Below are 20,740 nucleotides of genomic sequence, written 5' to 3'. Positions count from 1 at the left end.
AGGAGAAAACATCATAAGCAACGAAGATATCTGTGTAGATAATGTGGCTCCTTGTTGACATGAAGAGCTCGACACGTGCATATTTGTGCATGCTAACAATGCAGTAACATTGGGTCGCAATGAACTTTTAATCAAAGCCAGTGACACAGAAATCGTAGACATTACCAGATCAGTTCCTGCATCACTTAAGGAGCTTGGCCTTCAGACCATGTGGGTTTCTTTTGGGAAAGGCACAAAGCACCAACGGATTCCTGTCCATGAAGTGGCTGACTCATTAGGGCCTGAAAAAGTTAGGGGACTACCCTTCTTTCCCATTCATTCACTGGGTGTGCTATCATATTATTCTTTTGTGGCAAAGGCAAGAATTCTGCATGCAGTGAATGGAAATTGTTTGATGATGTGTCAAGTGTTTTTACAAAACCGAGACAATGCCTGGTAGTGATTAAAGAATGAGATCTCCAGATCTTGGATAGGTTTCTGGTAATCACATATGACAGTCATCATGCATGTGAATGATGCATGTCTCTCCAAACTGGGTGAGTGGGCAACAAATGCCAAATGCAGTTCAATGTAAGCAAATGTAAAAGGGCAAATGAAGTTGGGCAAAAAACCCCAACTTCATATATGCACTGATGGGGTCTGAGCTGTCAGTAACTGACCAGGAGAAAGATCTTGGGGTCATGGTGGACAGCTCATTGAAAGTGTCAACTCAGTTTGCAGCAGCTGTGAAAAAGGCCAATTCCATGCTAGGGATCATTAAAGGTGAAGTGTGTCATTGAGTCGGTGTTAACCACAGAGCCCTGTGGTCGTCTTTGGTAGAATACAGGAGGGGTTTACCATTGCCATCTCACACGAAGTATGAGATTATGCCTTTCAGCATCTTCCTATATCACGACTGCCCGATTCAGGTGTTTCCTATAGTCTGGGAAACATACCAGCAGGGTTCGAACCAGCAACCTCTGGCTTGCTAGTCAAGTCATTTCCCCACTGCATCATTAGGTGGCCTGGGAATCATTAGGAAGTAGGAAATAAGAATGCCAGTATTATAATGCCCAAATCTATGGTGTGGCCACATTTGGAGTACTGTGTACATTTCTGCTCACTATATCTTAATAAGGATACTGTAGAACTGGAGAAGGGGCACAAGAGGGCAACCAAGATGATCAGGGGCCAGGAGCACCTTTCTGATGAGGGAAGGCTACAGCAGTAGAGGCTTTTCAGTTTGGAAAAGAGGAGACTATGGGGAAACATGATGGAGGTATATAAAATTATGCACGGAGTAGAGAGAGTAGACAGAGAAAATTTTCTACCTCTTTTACAACACTAGAACATATTGAATGTTTCGTGGTCATCCCATGAAAATGAAAGCCAGGACATTTAGGATCAACAGAAGGAAGTGCTTTTTCACACAGTACATAATTAACCTATGGAATTCTCCATGGGATGTGATGATGGCCACTAGCTTGGATGGCTCTAAAAGAGTCTTAGATAAATTCATGATAAACAGGTCTATCAATGGCTATTAGTCTAGTGGCTATAGGCCACTTCCAGCCTCAGAGACAAGATGCCTCTAAATACTAGTTACAGGGGAGCTACAGCAGGAGAGAAGGCATGCCCTCACCTCTTGTCTGCAGACTTTCCAAAGGCATCTGGTGGGCCACTATGTGAAACACGATGCTGGACTAGACAGGCCTTGGGCCTGATCTAGTAGGGCTGTTCTAATGTTATTATGTAAGACTGGAACTTTTCACAAGGAAACAGAAAACCTATTTTTATATTCTGCCAATCCTGGATGCACTCATACTGTACTCAAAGAGGCTGCATACCAGGCAGAAATAGTATGGGGCCAAGCGGCTGCATGCCAACCAAACACAGCAAGTCCCACAGAGTGGCGATGGCAAAAAGAGGAAAGAGCATTGAAAATCCTTTGGACAATACTTCCACCTGTTGTGGAATGCTGCAAGGATGCACATTTTGTAATGTTCCTGTAAAACTGACTGCAGAGGAAGGTGTACATATTTCAAAAGTGGTCTCAACAGTAGTGGACAGATTTCTAATCATACTTGGATTAGAAAGCTGTCATATGCCTAGAGATGTACACTGCCTAGAGAAGTACAAATCAGTGGTATAAAAAGATAGATAGATTGATAGACAGACAGACAGATAGATAGACAGACAGACAGATAGATATAGATAGACAGATAGAAAGAAAGGCAAGCCCTCCCGCCCCCGCCACACATTAATCCATTAAGTTAGCTTTGCCATCTAAGAACTTTGTTTAATTATTCTAATAGCTCTGCTCAGCTCATAACCAGTCAATTGTACCATATGGTAATGTAAACATTCTTAATGATGGTTAAGATATATTAGCTCAATTCCTCCAGAAACTTGTTCTGTTGCAAATTCTGATGGTCCTTTCCATCAAATAAACGTATTCCATACAAGCTGAATGATATTTTTTCAATTTTATATAACTATTTGAGTGATTAGGGAGGAGAGCTGGTCTTGTGGTAGCAGGAGCAACTTGTCATGCTTAGCTTAGCTATTGGCAGATACGCCAGTTGCTTCCCTTTTTTTGAGATAGCAATAGCAATAGCAATAGCACTTACATTTATATACCGTTCTATAGCCGGAGCTCTGTAAGCGGTTTACAATGATTTAGCATATTGCCCCCAACATTCTGGGTATGAATGACCTCAAAACAGTGGTACATCTGCTGGTAACCTCTAGGCTGGATTACTGCAATGCACTCTATGTGGGGCTGCCTTTGTACGTAGTCCGGAAACTGCAGTTGGTTCAGAATGCGGCAGCCAGGTTGGTCTCTGGGCCATCTAGGAGATACTATATTACTCCTGTGTTGAAGGAATTGCACTGGCTACCGATACATTTCTGGGCAAAATACAAGGTGCTGGTCATTACCTATAAAGCCCTAAAAAGCTTAGACCCTGGGTATTTAAGAGAATGTCTTCTTCGCCATGAGCCCCACTGCCTGCTAAGATCATCTGGAAAGGTTTGCTTGCAGCTGCCGCCAACTTACCTGACAGCTACAGTGAGGGAAATAAGTATTTGATCCCCTGCTGATTTTGTCCGTTTGTCCTCTGACACAGAAATGACCAGGCTATAATTGGAATGGTAGGTTTATTGTAGCTGTGAGAGACAGAATAACAACAAACAAACCCTCAAAAGCCCAGTGCCCAAAAGTCAGCGATGGATTTGCATTGTAGTGAGGGAAATAAGTATTCGATCCCCTATCAACCAGCAAGATTTCAGGCTCCCAGGTGTCTTTTCACTATATGCAGGTAACGAGCTGAGATGAGGAACACCCTCTGTAAGGGAGTGCTCCAAATCCCAGCTTGTTACAGTACCTGTATAAAAGACACCTGTCCATAGAAGCAAGCAATCACTCAGCTTCCAAACTCACCACCATGCCCAAGACCAAAGAGCTGTCGAAGGATGTCAGGGACAAGGTTGTAGACCTGCACAAGGCTGGACTGGGCTACAAGACTATCGCCAAGCAGCTTGGTGAGAAGGTGACTACAGTTGGCACGATAACTCGCAAATGGAAGAAACACAAAATAACTGTCAATCTCCCTCGGTCTGGGGCTCCATGCAAGATCTCACCTTGTGGAGCTGCAATGATCATGAGAACAGTGACAAAGCAGCCCAGAACTACACGGGGGGAACTTGTCAATGATCTCAGGGCAGCTGGAACCATAGTCACCAAGAAAACAATTGGTAACACACTACGCCGTGAAGGACTGAAATCTTGCAGTGCCCACAAGGTCCCCCTGCTCAAGGCAGCACATGTACAGGCCCGTCTGCAGTTTGCCAATGCACATCTGAATGATCCAGAGGAGAACTGGGTGAAAGTGTTGTGGTCAGATGAGACCAAAATCGAGCTCTTTGGCATCAACTCAACTCTCCGTGTGTGGAGGAGGAGGAATGCTGCCTATGAGCCCAAGAACACCATCCCCACCGTCAAACATGGAGGTGGACACATTATACTTTGGGGGTGTTTTTCTGCTAAGGGGACAGGACACCTTCACCGCATCAAAGGGACGATGGACGGGACCATGTACTGTCAGATCTTGGGTGAGCACCTCCTTCCCTCAGCCAGGGCATTGAGAATGGGTCGTGGATGGGTATTCCAGCATGACGATGACCCAAAACACACAGCCAAGGCAACAAAGGAGTGGCTCAAAAAGACGCACATGAAGGTCCTAGAGTGGCCCAGCCAGTCTCCAGACCTTAATCCCATAGAAAATCTGTGGAGGGAGCTGAAGGTTCAGGTTGCCAAACATCAGCCTCGAAACCTTTCTGACTTGGAGAGGATCTGCAAAGAGGAGTGGGACAACATCCCACCTGGGTTGTGTGCAAACCTGGTGGCCAACTACAAGAAACGTCTGACCTCTGTGATTGCCAACAAGGGTTTTGCCACCAAGTACTAAGAAATCTTTTGTGAAGGGATCGAATACTTATTTCCCTCACTACAATGCAAATCCATCGCTGACTTTTGGGCACTGGGCTTTTGAGGGTTTGTTTGTTGTTATTCTGTCTCTCACAGCTACAATAAACCTACCATTCCAATTATAGCCTGGTCATTTCTGTGTCAGAGGACAAACGGACAAAATCAGCAGGGGATCAAATACTTATTTCCCTCACTGTACTTAGGAACGGGCCTTCTCTGTTGCAGCCCCTGCAACAGATCTTTTGTTTGAGATCACAACACAAGATGGAACCCTGGAGGAAATGTCAGAAATTGAAAGGAAAACACTGTGGTATATTTCTGAGGTTTCAACCTTCTTAAAAAAGGTTATAACCAGCCTATATGATTACTGGTCAATTTAACACATGAGCGAAAACATTTTCAAATGTGTTCGAAAACATTTTCAAATGTGTTCTTTCCTAAGTAAATTGTTAGGAAAATACAGAAGCAAATGGAAGCTACACATTTTAAATAGACTAAGAAGGCAAATTCACCATGTCAGGCCCTTTGCCTGCCATCACAACCACTTTTTGATTAATTATATTGGGCGGGGGGGATACACAAAAAAAAATCTAGAGAATTTAGGAATGCTCAATTCCTAAAATAGCATGTTTATAACAATCAGTCAAACTGAGTATCATGTGCTGAGCACCTGCTTTAAATGCAGAATTTCCAGGGCTCAATCCTTGCTATCTCAAGGATCTCACATAGAGCAGCTGGGGCAGATTCTTGGCCAGAGACCTGGGAGAGGTTCAGTTGGGTGGTAGTTTCCAATCTGTAATGGCCTATCACAAAGCGATAAGCAAATTAAGACCTTCCCTTGAGGAAAAAGACCATCAAGGTCTAAGCCATGAGGCAGCACTAGGAAATACATTCTGGGGGAGACACAGAAGGAGCAAAATGCATTTCTGGATGAGTGAGCTGTGTCCCACATGTTAGATTTCTGAAATAGAGATGGGGGGGTCAGAAAGAGGGGCAAACTACTAGTTTGAGGGGGTGCTTGCCCCCTTCTCCCCCCACCCCAGGACCACCCTTACAGAACAGATAGTACTGAGCTAAAATGATCTGACTCAGTACCAAAGGGATCCTGGGACTCATTGGAGCCTATATGGGTGGGCAGTGAAAGCCACCAAATGGTGCAGTGGGGAAACAACCTGCCTAGAGAGTAGGAGGCTGCTGGTTCGATTCCCCACTGGTGTATTTCCCAGAATATAGGAAACTCCTATATTGGGCACCAACAGTACAGGAAGGTGCTGAAAGGCATCCTTTCATACTGCGCGGGAGAAGGCAATGGTAAACCCCTCCTGTATTCTATCAAAAACAGCCACAGGGCTCTGTGGTCGCTAGGAGTCGACACTGACTCAACAGCACAACCTTTCCTTTCCTATGGCTGGGGGAAGAATCCAGGAATAGCTATTCCCAAACTATCTTGACTGACTGACGGGTGTCCACTGGGAACGGGTGTCCACTGGGAGAGCAAAGATTGGGGGCAATGACCAAGAAGGCCCTATCCTGTGTGCACAACAATCCGGCCTCTCTCAAGGTCGGCACATGGAGCAGAGCCGCCTCTGATGGCCTTTTGCGTAGGCAACTCCATATTGCTTAGTTTGATTTGTGCTATAATCTGAATCTACTTTCTTTTAAAGGGCAACTCACATTCTATGTCTCTCTTCCCACACCCCGCCTCTCTCTTTTGATCCACTAAGCTCAAATCTGCTAGATGCCAAGAACCAATTCCCCGGATCAGTTTTTAAAAAAATGTTTGCTTAGGTCCAGACTCTTCCATTCCTAATCTTCTTCATTGTTATTCTGGGATTCCTTTGAAGCTGTTTATCTAAAGGGAGAAGGCAGAAGCAGGGACCACGCTCTCTCCTATGTGCTAAGCAGCTGAATGAGACATCTTGCCTCCCTGAGGTTCCCCTCAAAGAGCCATGCCTAACGGGCACAAATGAAATGAAGACATCCCACAAGCCCTGCTCAAGCAGAGATGGAGGGGGAAAGGAAGAGCAAAACTGGCACAGGGAGAAATCCGCCCTGGAGATCAAGCTCAAAGTGCACTGCTGTGACCGCTTGTGTTCTGGCTCTGTCTTTCCAGCACAGCTTTCCACCTCTCTTTGACCTCCTGGCCATTCTTGTTCTCAGCTCAGAGCTTGGAAGTTATTCCAGGTGACCTCAGAGCTAAGAGCATCAGCAGTAGCCACGGGGTGCTGTGTGCTGATATTCCGGCCGCCACTGATGACTGGCGGTCAAGGACTGGGGAGGGCTGGTGTGCCTACTGGCTGCAATCCCTTGCTAAGCGCATGCGGGCTGGTGTAGCCGGTGTGGGCGGAGTGCAGTGATATTCTCCCCTGACACCACTTGTTGCTGGCCCAGTTCAGTCCCGTTCAGGTGGCGAGGGCTCCAGATCACAGGGAGAAACTCTTCCAGGTACAGTGTTTGCTTCTCGAAACAGAAGCTGTACTTGAGGAGAGCTGAGTGGCATGGCTATAGACAGCTGGAGTGAGTGAGCACCATTCCAGGGTGGTGGTGAGGGGGGAAATACCATTTTAAATAGCTGCAAACCTACCCATCACCAGTACCCAGTATGCTATACTAGACAGTGAACCTATTCCCACGATCACTATAAAGCGGGCGAAGGGAGCCTAGCCCGCTTTCTAGTGATCTTCCACTCCCACTGCCCCCCACTGGAGCAGTGCTCACCACCTGCTACTGGCTACAATGACACAGGGATGGGGTTAACAAGCACCATGGGTATGGAAACTAAATATGGTTTCCATACCCATGTACACTGTGCAACACCTGAAGAGTGGTGCAAACCTAGCCACATTGCATTTCCAGAGGTCTAGTGCTTGCATGGTGCAGACCTCCTTCACTTACCACCAGACTGGCAGTAACGGCCAGCATGTTGCAGTTAGAATTTTCTCTATTTCTCAGAATGAATAGATCTCCCCTCTGCTTTTCAGACAGGTGTGTGCAGGCATAGCCTGCACTGCATTTCCAGAGAGGCCTCTATCTAGTCTTGCACTGCACAAACCTGGATCTATCCTTCAGTTGCCACTGGGCAGTGACAGCTGGGCAATAATGGCCAACATGTTGCAAGGCTGCTGATCATCTCTCTGCTGCTTAAAATGAACCCATCTGCTTTTCAGATGAGTCGGACATCTTTGCTTGTTTTCAGTTACGTGAGTGGCTACTGTCTTTGTCCCAAAGACAGGTAGAAGGGGTCCAGCTATCTAGGAGTTGTTTTGTTTTAAGAGCATTTATCCACAAGGGCACAGGACAGTTCTAGAGGCTACCAAAGGACTATTTTTTCCCCTGACAGGAGCATTTTATGGATGAACTACAAATGCAAGCCTGACTCCCAAACATGTCTCAGAAAGAATCAGCTGTGTGCCAAGAAGACCACAAGCACTCAAAGACTGCTGGCTATATCTGCGTCCTTCTCTCAGACAATCCCATTGGCTTAGTTCTCTCTGGGTTTTTTTGGTTTCTTAAAGCTGCTTTATTTTTGGTTCCTTAAAGTATGGAAGGATTTATTTTCCCCTTTGGCTTACACTCACATATACCAATTCATTGCTTAAAAACCACTACATTAAAAAGGGACTCAATAAAGATTTTTTTAAAAAAGGCTCCAGTGCTTTTAATAGTTATTCCGAAGAGGGGACCATAGGAAACTGCCTTCTACTGAGTCAGACTCTTGGTCCATCTAGCTCAGCATGTTTGACTCTGATTGGTAAAAGCTCTCCGGAGTTTCAAACAAGGGTCTTTCCCAGCCCTACTTGGAAATAGCAGGGGCTGAACCTCGGAGCTTCTGCGTGCTAAGCAGGTGCACTACCACTGAGCAACAGCCCCTCTTGATTTAAAGATATTTTAAAAGGATTAAGCATAGCTAGCAATACACACAATGCTTCTTGAAGTGGAGGAGTCCCAGTAGGGGGTGGTCTTTATATTGCAGTTCTCTTCACAAGTGCCTGAAGGAGATGGTAAAGCAAAGCTCACTTCAGCCCTGACGTCCTAGGGGGAAATCTTAGGCCTGGCTATTGTTCTCTTGGCCTTGGCTTCCAATCTATAATGTGGAACTTCAGTATTGGCCAACTTTACAGGACAGCTGTGAGGATTACTCCGAAACATGCAATGAAGAGCGCCTGTAGCTCAGTGACAGAAAGCCTGCTGTGCACGCAATAGATTCTCGGTTCAACACCTCACATTTCCAGGTAGGTATCGGGGAAAAAAATCCTGTTTGAAATCCTGAAAGGATGCTGCCAGTCAGTGTAGACAATACTGACCAAGATGGATCAATGGCTTTACTCAGTAGAAGGCAGCTCCAGGAGCATGTAGACAAAGTGCTATATCAATCTTAAGCATTGTTCTCATAAGTTTGCCACACTTGCATAAGTTAGGTTTGACCTACTGACCCAGAAAAAATTCACAAAATCATTAAAAATCACCCAATTGCCCAATTGTTTTGCAGGTTGGGTGGTAAGTAGCACCCATCATCCCCTACTACCCAATCCGCTTTGGTGTCCCTAGATGCTACCTGTGGGGAATAATGGGCTGGTTTGAGTCTCCAATTATTCCCTATGGTTGAACCAGTTTGAATTTGAACCGAACCAGCAGTCAGTTCAATTGAGTCAGTTCTAGAATCCACAGTCCAGTTCAAATTCAGTCTGAATTTGAACCAAACTGCAGAAACTGGTTCCATGCACATCCCAAGGGGATATCAGGAGAGGAGCTCTCCAAGGTACCCAGGTTATGTAGTCTTCTTTAAAGACAGATTCACAGTCTGCCCCAGTGTTCTTCTGAACACACATTAAAAGAGCATGAACATATACCACATAATAAATCATTTAGTTCAAGGATAATTAAACTTACCCTAAGCATGGGCCCATTCTGAAAGACGTGTGGTTCATCGCAAACCACACAGTATTCATTCAGTACCGGTATTCGCTGTTCAGCAAACTCAATTGTCTGAGAACAATGAAAAAGAGAACAATGCAATCTGCTTAAAATAATTAACTAACAGCTCAACCTTCTCCAAGTTTCCAAAACAGATTAGGTACTCTTCCTTACCTGCACAAGAAAGCCATGGTCTCTTACTGGAATGGATTTTGCACCATAATTTGGCTGTTGAAAGAGAAGAGAAAAGAAAAAAAGGAGCATTAGGATGAGTGAGGCAGTGAGAAATATTATTGTAGATTTATTTGTAAGTTGGAGGTCCAGTTTGGATGATTCGTCCAACTGGCTCCATCTACCACATGGTCAGGGACAGGAATGTACACATCCCACTTTCTCCCTCCTTGAGAGCCAGTCCACTTTGTATAACTGCAGGAGCAGGTCATCTTGCAAAGGCCTGTGAGGGATCACCCCCCCACATACAATTTAAATTCTATTTCAAAGTAGCATTTAAATTATGGGTGAGGGTAAGCTTTGGATCAGGGCTGCACAACTTCGTCCCTCCAGGGTTTTTTGGATTACAACTTCTACATCCCCAGGCTCAGTGGTCAGTAGTAAAGCATTATGGGAGTTGTAGGCCAACATCTGTAGGAGGGCTGAAGTTATGTACCCCTGATTTAGATGAACTGCCTTCATCTAAATCATGGGTACATAACAACCTGCATGTTTATGAAAAAGGGACCAGCCCACCAGGATGAGGGAATGAGACATGCGCTCATGTCCCTGCTCACATGGTGGGGGGCAAATCATGACATTGAGAAGTTGTTCATAAGCAAAACACTATTTCTCAGAGAGTGCTCAAGAGAAAACCATCTGTTTTTCACTAGCTTTTACTTAAAACAACAACAACAAACCAGTCTCTGAAGGCTGTATGCCCATTCTTTAATAGCAGAAGATTGTATGTTCTACAAAAAGAACACGATTCTTTCTTTAAAATACAAACTTTTTAAGTATCATGTGTATGAATGTGTGTCTATCTATCTATCTATCTCCGATCTGCAGGGCAGGAAGCCTTAAAATGTTTACCGCCCCAGCAGATGATCAAGGACTCCTCCCTGGGTGGGCGGATCACCAGCCCAGATGATTGCTGGCTAATGCCAGCAGCGTGGAGGGTCAGGGGCTGGTATGTGTCTTCTCAGCCCCTGGAACTCCTATAATGCACCACGCATGAGTGCAGTGCATTGTGGGGATCCTCCTGGCACTGGCTGGAAGGCTACCAGCATGTAAGGAGAGCTGCACTTTCTTTACCTCTGGTGTAGAAAGATATACCATTTATCGTGGCTCATATACAAGTTGAGCCAAAGTGATTCATCACTTTGAGAACCTGATATATAGTATACATATCCTTCCAGTGATACACCATAGCCAGTGTGGCTTCAAAATGAACAAGTTCTAAGTTAGACCTGAGCTAAATTTTACTGATTGATACCCAGACTACCATTGTGCTGGAGCTATGAGAGAGAGGTGATATTTGTCAATCTCTCCTGCCTTCTAAAGCTCACTATGCCTCCCAAAATATATCTCTGAGGATTGTGCGACCCTCAGGGACATATTTTCAGGAGGTACGGTGGGCTTCAGAGGGGAGGAGAGATTGAAAAATATCTCCCCTCCTCCTTAGCACCAGCATAGTGTTACTTTGGCTGTCAGCCGATTGTTTGTCTAAATTGCTTTGTTCCATGAGGGAGAACTTTTCAAAGGACATTATAAAGAAATCACACAGGTATTCAAAGTGTTTCTCTTTATGTAATCCAAATCCTGGATACTAATTATAACTCAAACAAAGCTGTACAAAGCCCCTGAAGGATGATGTTTAAGCCTCCACAGAACTGTGTAGTCCCTGAGCTAGCCAAAGGGCACAGCATAGAGAAGCTCTGGAGCCTTGCCGGGAAAGTCGCTGTGCACTTTCTGAACTGGACCAAGTTCAAGTAAGCTTCCCAATCTGACTGACCTAACACTTAAGCAGAATCCCTGTATTTACACAGGTGGCTGACGCTGTGCTTGTGCAATCAATGAAGTTGCACTAATCCAAGAAGATTGTGCCACTATGCTAAATCACAAAGATCTTCCAAATTATGTGATTGTGCAAATGTGTCTTGCAAAACATTGTTTCTGTACCTTGTTGCACAAGAGCAAGCATGTCCAAACTAGCACAACACTAGTCTGGAACATACGTTCTAGACTTAGCACAGCTAGTTAACACAACAGCCTCACACAAGTGCAGTATCTGGATGTCGGCCGCTATAAGTGTTTTTCACACACACAAATGTGCACAGAACTTGTGCAAAGGTTTGTGCATCCTTATATTATGCTGTTAGCAATGGTTTTTCTTCTTCTTCCAGTACATCTCTCTGAATCCTTGCCCATCTCTACTATGGATATAAAAAGAAAGTTAGGGTCATGATGCTATGGTTATAAAAAGAAAGTTAGGGTCATGGTCTTGGGCTAGTAACTTTAGTCACTGTGCAGGGGTGGATGTGAGAGTTTATTATAGAGGGAGCTGTCCTGTAGGGTGAAGCCACTGGATCATCTCATCCAGAGTAGTCTGCTCTAAATGGCAGTAGCAGATGTCAGTTTGGTGCACTTTCTGATCACTGTATCAAATTGTAAATTGGCACGGAATACAGCCTGTTCAACATCAGTTTTGCTGATTTATAGTATGAGGGTCTAGTCACATGCTCAGCCACAACTGGGCTAAGGAAGCCGAGCCCGGTTTGCTGGCACATGTGAACCGCCGGGAGCCATGTGCGGCAAAACCACATAGGGAGCCTGCCACTTAGCCTGGGTTTTGGGTTCGAGGGCACACTTCAACTGGGCTTAGTGCTTGTGTGTCAGGACGTTGCTGAACTACAGACGTTGCTGAACTACAACTCCCATCATCCCCACCACAAATGAATACAGTTGGGAATGATGGGAGTTTCAGCAACATCTGGAGAGCCACACACTGCCTACCTCTCCTCTACGCCATCTTGCTAATCTGCTAGGACTACTGATAGAATAACCACTGAGATTGCTCTCAGTCTGTATTATAGGTTGAGATGGAACAGTTTGGTGTTCTAGGTCTGCAAGATCCATTATTTAAGGAACTGACTATAGTTTCCCAGCATCTGAACACAGTGGCTATTCCATCCCCATATTTCTGCCCCAAATAGCAACTGTGGCAGAATGGGGACTGAATATCCATGAGCATGTAGAGTATTCCAGAAACATGCTAGAATCCTAGGGTGGTTCCTGCAGCACTAATGTGCCCATGCAGAGATGCCATGGAGTTGGGGTTCCTTCATTCACTACCAGATCCAGTCTCCAAAGTTTAAGCCATCATCAAAAGAACCTTATGGAAAGTTCATTACCATGGCCTTCCCTTTTATTTATAACACCAGAAGAATCAGTACGGTGTAGTGTATCTACTAATGGACTGGGGATCAGGGAAACCTGGGTTCAATCCTTGCCCAGCAACAAATACTACCATAGCTACCTGGTCACAAATCAACAACTGCAGCAGCACATTTTTCAACTGTTAAGAGAATGGCAGCTGTAGCTAGATCAGTGGATGTCTCAAGGCATGCCTTGCATTCTCTACACACTATGGTCCCCAGAGTGAATGACAGATCATCACACGATGGGAGATTTTAAATGTCTGTACAGGCCTCAGTGTTATCAAAAAATAAAGTCACGGAGAGCTTCTATATGATCATTTTCCTAATCGTTGTTGAAAATGCACCATGCTGTTTCTTTTCGCAAAGATACCCCGTAAGGCTTTGAGGCATTCTTTGGACATCAGTCCACATTTCATTGGGAGATGCTGTCAGAACACACTGCGTGAGCAACAAAGTAATGACTAGTATTAGAGGAAACTTGATTATATTGTCACTTCTAAATATATTGATATTGTGTCTTACATTGTAAACTTGCCCTGTGGTAAGCATTGTATATATGTGCTAAGATGCTTAGATGTGAACTGAGCATTGTTTATTTGCATGCATTATCTTCTTGACTGATTGTATGTGCACTATTCAGATATTTCCTGCAGAAATTAAATGTACAAATGTGGTTAGAGTGCTGGACTAGGACCGGGGAGACCCGAGTTCAAATCCCCATTCAGCCATGATACTTGCTGGGGGACTCTGGGCCAGTCACTTCTCTCTCAGCCTCACGTACTTCACAGGGCTGTTGTGAGGAGAAACCTAAGTATGTAGTACACTGCTCTGGGCTTCTTGGAGGAAGAGCAGGATATAAAATGTAAAAATAAGAAAGAAATAATAATAATATATTCTCTTTTGAAGAAACTTGCATTGGATCCCTCAGAGCTAGGCAATTATAGGCCTGTCTCCAATCTACCAGGATTGGGCAAGGCGACTGAGTGGGTAGGGGCCTCAAGTCCAGCCAATCTTGGAAGAAGCAGATTTTCTGGACTCATTAAAAACTTAAGAAACTTAAGTACGTAGTAGTACACCGCTCTGGGCTCCTTGGAGGAAGAGCAGGATATAAAATGTAAAATAAATAAATAAATACACTTTAAATAATAATAATAATAATAATAATAATAATAATAATAATAATAATAATAATAATAATAAATTTCTATCTGTCTAGGGACTGTCAGAATCACAAAACATATTATTAAATTCATAGGATGATGCCCCCAAATATCATCTTTATATATAATTCTCTAAGACATACCCATGGCTAATCCCATGCATGGCAGCTCTCGTGAGCGTTTGGAGAGCTGCCGGATAGCCACGGGACGTTCCAGAGAATGAATGTGGCGGTGGTGGCTGGCCAGCTGAAGAAAACAGTGGCGAGCAGGCGAGTGGCTGGGCAGCCGCAACCAGCAGGCGGGCAGCCAGAAAGTGGGGGCGGGCGTCCTAAAAGGAGATGGGGCAGGTAGCGGGTGGGTGGAGAAGACGGGCAGGCGCAGGCAGGCAAAAAAAGCAACGACTGGGGTGGGGGGTGAAGGCGGCGATGGAGAACTAGCGGCACAGATGCTCTGCGCCAGATCAGCTAGTTCAATATATTTTTCAAAGGGAAGTCCCGAGAGGGCAATTCAGGTCAGTAAAATTCACCAGTGTTAAGCGGAGGCTGAAACATTTCTAAAAGCTGCAACCAACAACTCGCTTAAACTGGAGCAGTTCTACTGGACTATTTTGGCACTAACAATGGGTGATGGACGGCAAGCCAAGCGTTTGAACCGAAGTAGGCTTCAGTGTGCTTTAAGGAAACTCTGCCTGCATTTCTGTATATATTGCATGTTTAAGCATTTCAGAAATACGGAGGGAGGAAAAAGGATGCAGACCAAACAAAACTGGTTACGCACAGTGGATTGTGAGGGTGATGATGAAGATGGTGTTAAGATACCAATAAGCCCTGAGGTAAGAGAGAGCCTCCTGCCCTCTGCTATGGTGGGTTCCTTGAAAAGCTCCATTTTAGACGACTTGGGGGCACTGGAGTAAGACTTGCTGAGTAACTTGTGGTTCTTCAGCCCATCTAATTCATCCATCCTAAGGTTACTGGAGTAAGACCTGCTTAAAAGTTTGTGGGGCTTCAAAGTACTGTTGTGCTCACATCGAGTATCCCCGGAGCATGGCCTACTCAGCAATTTGTGGGGCTTTAAGGTAATGCACTCATCCTGCTTGATGGCCGCTGAGCAAGAGTGGTTCAACAGTTTGTGCGATTTGATGGTCATCGTGTGTTCAGCCCTGGGATCGCTAGACAAGGAGCGGCCAAAGGTTCGGTGAGACTTGGTGACACACGCATCCTCAGCTTTAACTGTGCTAGAACAAGTCCTTCTCAGCAACTTGTGGGTTTTTGAGATGCCATCTTGTTCAGGTTTCAGCTTTGATTTGTTTTTCCCACAGCCTGGTGGAGGATAACTTGGCGACCTTAAAAATGAAAAGCAAGAAAGGTTAGCCTTGAGTACAACATATCAACACCTTATTATGCAAACTGCCAACAGAATGTTTCTTTTATTCAGTGTCCAGTGGCTGCCCCTCTGTCATCACACACACACACACACACACACACACACACACACACACACACACACACACACACACACACCTGTGTGTCTGTCTATGTTTTTGTGTCGGCCTGTGTCTCTCTGGGTGTTCTTCTCTCTTTATGTCTCTCTCTCTCTCTCTCTCTCTCTCTCTCTCTCTCTCTCTCTCTCTGTATGTCTCTCTGTGTGTGTGTGTGTGTCCGGTGTGTGTGCATGTGTAATTTCCAGTTTCAGGACAGCTACCAAAAAAAAAAAACCCCCCACAAAAAAAACACCTACACACAATGCATTATTAACTCCATAGGATGTGGTGATGGCCACTAGCTTTAAAAAGTTTTAAGAGAAGATCAACAAATTAATGGGTCTTTTAGCCATTCGAGATTACTCAAACAAAACTACTACATCCACAGTGGCTGACATTAGGACTAAGTTACTCAGTATTTTACTGTTCAGGAGTTACTCTAAAAGACTACTATTCCCCCCCCCCAAAAAAAAATTGGCGGAATTGGGGGTTTGGGGGGGGTCATTGCTGGAGACTTTATTTCTCTTATTTCTGCTTCCCCCACCCTAATTTTTAGTCTCTTGTGTGTGTGTAGGAAGCTAACCCCTAGATTGCCATAGGGGTAAGGTTTCTTTATCCGCGCCTATAGGCAAGAATGGAAAACCCCGTGAATAAAGAGGGCCTCCTGTGCTTCTGTTGCAAATAATACGTTTTTAAAACAGTTGTGTGGTCTGATTACCTGGGGCACATTTTTAGTTGATTAAGTGCTGTTCAACTGATAAATTGAACAGCTCAGTTAATCCTGTCTTATGAAGCACACATTTAGAGCTTTATAATTTTGAACCCTAGGATTTTGGAGAAGGAGAAAGTGAAGAAGTTCAACAGAACTGTTCAGTTAATTGAACTACTCAACTAATTAACTGAGCTGATAAATTAAACTTTACGGCCTTACTTTTTGTTTTTAAAAGTATTATAGGCTAAATAATACTCAAAACACCCACAAGATGACAAATAAGCTGCTTTACAACTCATGGAAATAAACTGTTCAAATGCAAAAAAAAAAAAAGGAAAAAAATACTGCCTATAGATTTAATTAATTAAGAAGAACTTAATAAGTGTCCCATGCTTGTGTGGATGTTCTCTGAGAGTCAAATAGACATTTTTGCAGCATCTCTCATGATGGATTTTTACTAGCCATAGCTGGAAATCTCATCTATATTTTTCACACTCTACCATGTCCATCACCTCTACAGTGCTGCTAATAGATCTTCACCAGGCATTGCGAAGAACTTGCAGGAAGTGGAATGAAAGAGGCAGGAACCGAAGAATTCATTGTGTGAAAAGCCTGACAAATTAATGGTATAATTTTCTCAACAGTTGCTCCAGCAATACCTCATTTATGTGAACTTCTTCAGTAAAATATGAAAGCACCATTAAACAGACACACACACACCAACCTGTGTAATTGTTATAGGATTTAAACTATGGAGAAGTGGGCAATTATGACATATTTGTTGTTGGGGCTCAACTCAGTTGACATGTATATATTGGTATTTGAAAAAATATATAACCCACTGGGAAGGAGAAGTTAGAATTCAAAGGAATTTATGGAACATGTGTTTTGAAAATATTTAAAACCTTTTCTATTTCTGTACGTAGGCATCTATGTAGAACTAACAGGTTCTTTCCTATTTAAGTTAATCCTTATCACAGTTAATGCTTATCATTCATAGGAAGCTGCCTTATACCGAGTCAGATCATTGGGTCCTTCTAGCTCAGTATTATCTTCACAGACTGGCAGCGGCTTTTCCAAGAATGCAAGCAGGAGTCTCTCTCAGCCCTACCCTGGAGATGCCAAGGAGGGAACTTGGAACCTTCTTCACGCAAGCATGCAGGAGCTCTTCCCAGAGCAGCCCCCCCCATCCCCTGAGGGGAATATCTTACAGTGCTCACACATGTATTCTCCCATTGAAATACAAACCAGGGCAGACCCTGCTTAGCAAAGGGGACAATGCATGCTTGCTACCACTAGGGATGTGCATGGAACTGGAGCACAGAATGGCTGGCGTATGTGCGTCAGCCATTTGTGTGGTGACGCTGAATGAGGCTGCAAGGAAGAACGCTGCAAGAACGCTGCAAGGAAGAATGAGGCTGCAAGGAAGAACACTCCCACACTTTTTGGGAGAGCACCGGTGGGGGGGGGGAAGTGGCAAGGCATGGATGGGCAGATAGGAGGCACCCTCCCTGCCTCTTAAAGTAACCCTCGGCCTCTGAACTGTCTTGAATGTTGGCACTTCGAACCAGTTCGGCACTCCAGAAAAGGAGTGCCAAACCGGTTCTGTGCACATCCCTAGCTGCCACAAGACCAGCTCTGCTCCCACCATCAGTGGCTGGCATCCTGACTCCCAAAGCAGGTACATAAATAGCACCTCTGACTACTTCAGGACCACTGCTGCAGCTCCACACAAGGGCGTGGTGCATTATGGGGAGTTTCCCAACACCGGCCAGGAGGGTGCTGGGGTGTGGGTGCTATGTGAAGTCATATGGCACCGAAACGGCACAGCACCGACACACAATCAGTTAGCCCAGGCTAGTGGTGCGTTTGCGCCGTTAACCTGGAATAACAGCTGGAGCTCCCTTGTGGGTTTGCCGCCGTGCTGCCTCCAGGAGCTGCATGGCTCCTGGCAGTTTTCACACGCAGGCAAAACCAGGCTGGGCTTCCTTAGCCTGGTTCTGCCTGCGCCTGAGAACAGTCTCACTATGTTCCACATGTACAATCTGTGTACAGTATACACATGCAGAGATCTGTACACACAGACAGTGATGCACATGTCACATTCAAAGTACATACAGTAGGATACTTCCTTCCTATCTGCATCTTGCATATAAGGTAAAGTTTATATGCATTATATAGTACACTTATATTCAGTTTGGACTGAAGTGACAGCAAGATGCAGATGACATTCGGCTCTTTCTCAGACATCAAATCCTAGAGAAGCAGTGGATGTAATCATTCATTCATTTAATATATATACCAACTCCAAAGGCTCTAGGTGGTTCACAAAAACAAATACAAGAAAAACAAAATGAAACAAACTATTAAAAACAGTGATTTAAAAATTTAAAACATTCAGAGATTACTAAAAGTCTGGCTGAAAAAACGTGTCTAAATGGCTCTTTTGAAGGCTGGCAAAGAGGTTAAACCAGGAATATCCATAGGGAGCACATTCCATAGTCCAGGAGCAACTGTGGAGAAGGCCCGCTCCCGAGTTACTGCCAGACAAGCCAGTGGCATACGGAGACGGACCTCTCTCGATGATCTCAATGTGCGGTGGGGATCATGAAGAAGAAGGTGCTCTCCTAGGTAACCTGGTCCCAAGCTGCTTAGGGCTTTAAAGATAATCATCAGCACTTTGGTTTTTGCATGGAAACCTATTGATAGCAATGCAATTGCTGCAAAACAGGCATAATATGGTCTCTCTGAGACACCCCGATCTAGCCGCTGCATTTTGAACCAACTGAAGTTTCTTAACCACATACAAAGGCAGCCCCACATAGAGTGCATTGCAGTAGTCAAGTCTAGAGGTTACCAGAGAGTGTACCACAGTTCTGAGATCACTATCTTCAAGGAACGGATGCAGCTGTCGTATCAACCAAAGCTGATAGAAAGTGCTCCTGGCCATAACCTCAACCTGAGAAACCAGAGTGAGCCTGGGTCCAGAAGCATTCCCAGGCTACGTAGCTGTTTAGGGGGGAGTGCAACCCCATCCAGAACATGAAGATCTATCAGGTAATATCCCTTATCCAGTTCATTACTGCCTGTAGGCAGGCATTTAGGGAGGTTATGCCATTTCCTGATGATGATGTCATGGAGAAATAGATTTGGGTAATGAACTGGGGGCTGGAGGTGATGATGGGTTGGATGTGGGCTAGCAGACAGAGATAAATCCAGATATGACAGAGGTGCTGCTGGTCAATAGATAAGCCAATTGGGATAGGATGATTCAAACAGCTCTGGATGGGGTTGGACTCCCCTTGAAAGAGGAAGTGCACAGCTTGGGGATGTTGCTGGACCCGGCTCTGCTTTTGGATGCTCAGTTGAAGGAGGTCGCCAGGGGTGCCTTTGAACAGCTTCGGCTAGTCCGCCAGCTGCATCCCTTTCTAGAGAAGGCAGATCTGGCCACAGTTACCCCTGCCTTAGTCACGTCGTGGCTATATTACTGCAATGTGCTCTACATGAGGCTGCCCTTGAAAATTATTCAGAAACTTCAGTTGGTGCAGAATGCAACTGCCAGGGTTCTCTCCAGAACTGCTTGCTCGGAGCATATTACACCTATTTTGAAATTGCTGCACTGGCTGCCAATTTGTTTCCAGATCCAATTCAAGGTGCTGGTTATTACCTTTAAAACCTTTAATGGTTTGGGTCCTGGATCTCCTGCTCTGAAGGGTTTCTGCCCGCCCACCAGGGTGTCAGAGGGGGCTTTGCTCCGTGGTCTGATGTTGAAAGAGGATAAATTGTCATGCACAAGGCCTTCTCTGTTTGTGCCCCACCCCCAGCCCTGGAATGCTCTCCCAGGGAATGTCCACTCTTTGACAACTGTGGCTGCTTTTAAAAAACAACTAAAGACCTTTTTGTTTGTTCAGGCTTTTTTTCCTTAGGGGCTGGCAGGTCTTTCAGCTTTCCTGCTTCTGTCTTTTTATAATTTTGTGTGTGTGTGTGTGTATCCTTATGATTTTTACTGTTTAACTGATTTTAAGATTTTAAATGTTATTTTTATGGAGTTTTATTGTATTTTAACTTTTGTAAACTGACTTGGGATGCCTTATGAAAGGCTGTATAAAATTGAAAAGTATCTACCTACCTACCTACCTACCTACCTACCTACCTACCTACCTACCTACCTACCTATCTATCTATCTATCTATCTATCTATCATACTGCATACCGCCCAAAATGATAGATAGATAGACAGACAGACAGAGAGACAGATAGGGGTCTGTATTCAGGTTCAGTTTTGAAGTTAACTCATGTATAGTTTTTCATACACAAACATGTATATGAGCACAGACATCTGCTCATTTATTGCACATACAGAACAATATATGAACAGAGCTATTATTTCTTTCCAAGTCTTCAATTTTTTAGTGGAACATCAGCAACCTTCTTTCTGTTCCTCTTACCTGCGCAGTGTAGAAAAGATGTGCAGAGGAGATTTCACCTTCTTCTCTGACATTTTTTTGTTGTGCGTACTGTTTGATTTTTCTTTGCCATTTTTCCATTGCTGTGTAACAAATGTTTGCATGATTC

The 20,740-nt window shown here is 44.5% G+C and overlaps 1 protein-coding gene across 2 annotated transcripts in view; it reads right to left on the bottom strand.

The window, feature by feature from the left end:
• Nucleotides 1-20,740, bottom strand: part of PARP8 (poly(ADP-ribose) polymerase family member 8) — a 244,399-nt gene that overhangs the window by 38,231 nt on the left and 185,428 nt on the right. For both annotated transcript variants that reach the window (XM_053300672.1, XM_053300673.1), the window contains 4 exons: nt 20,614-20,739; nt 14,751-15,315; nt 9,557-9,610; nt 9,359-9,454 (listed from right to left, as the gene is read on the bottom strand). In XM_053300672.1, the coding sequence (XP_053156647.1) occupies nt 9,359-9,454; nt 9,557-9,610; nt 14,751-15,315; nt 20,614-20,739 (841 nt within the window). The remainder of the gene's footprint in view (nt 1-9,358; nt 9,455-9,556; nt 9,611-14,750; nt 15,316-20,613; nt 20,740) is intronic.

Source organism: Hemicordylus capensis, chromosome 2 (genome assembly GCF_027244095.1).
Source record: "Hemicordylus capensis ecotype Gifberg chromosome 2, rHemCap1.1.pri, whole genome shotgun sequence".
Taxonomy (NCBI): domain Eukaryota; kingdom Metazoa; phylum Chordata; class Lepidosauria; order Squamata; family Cordylidae; genus Hemicordylus; species Hemicordylus capensis.
This window is presented reverse-complemented; position numbering and strand designations above follow the sequence as displayed.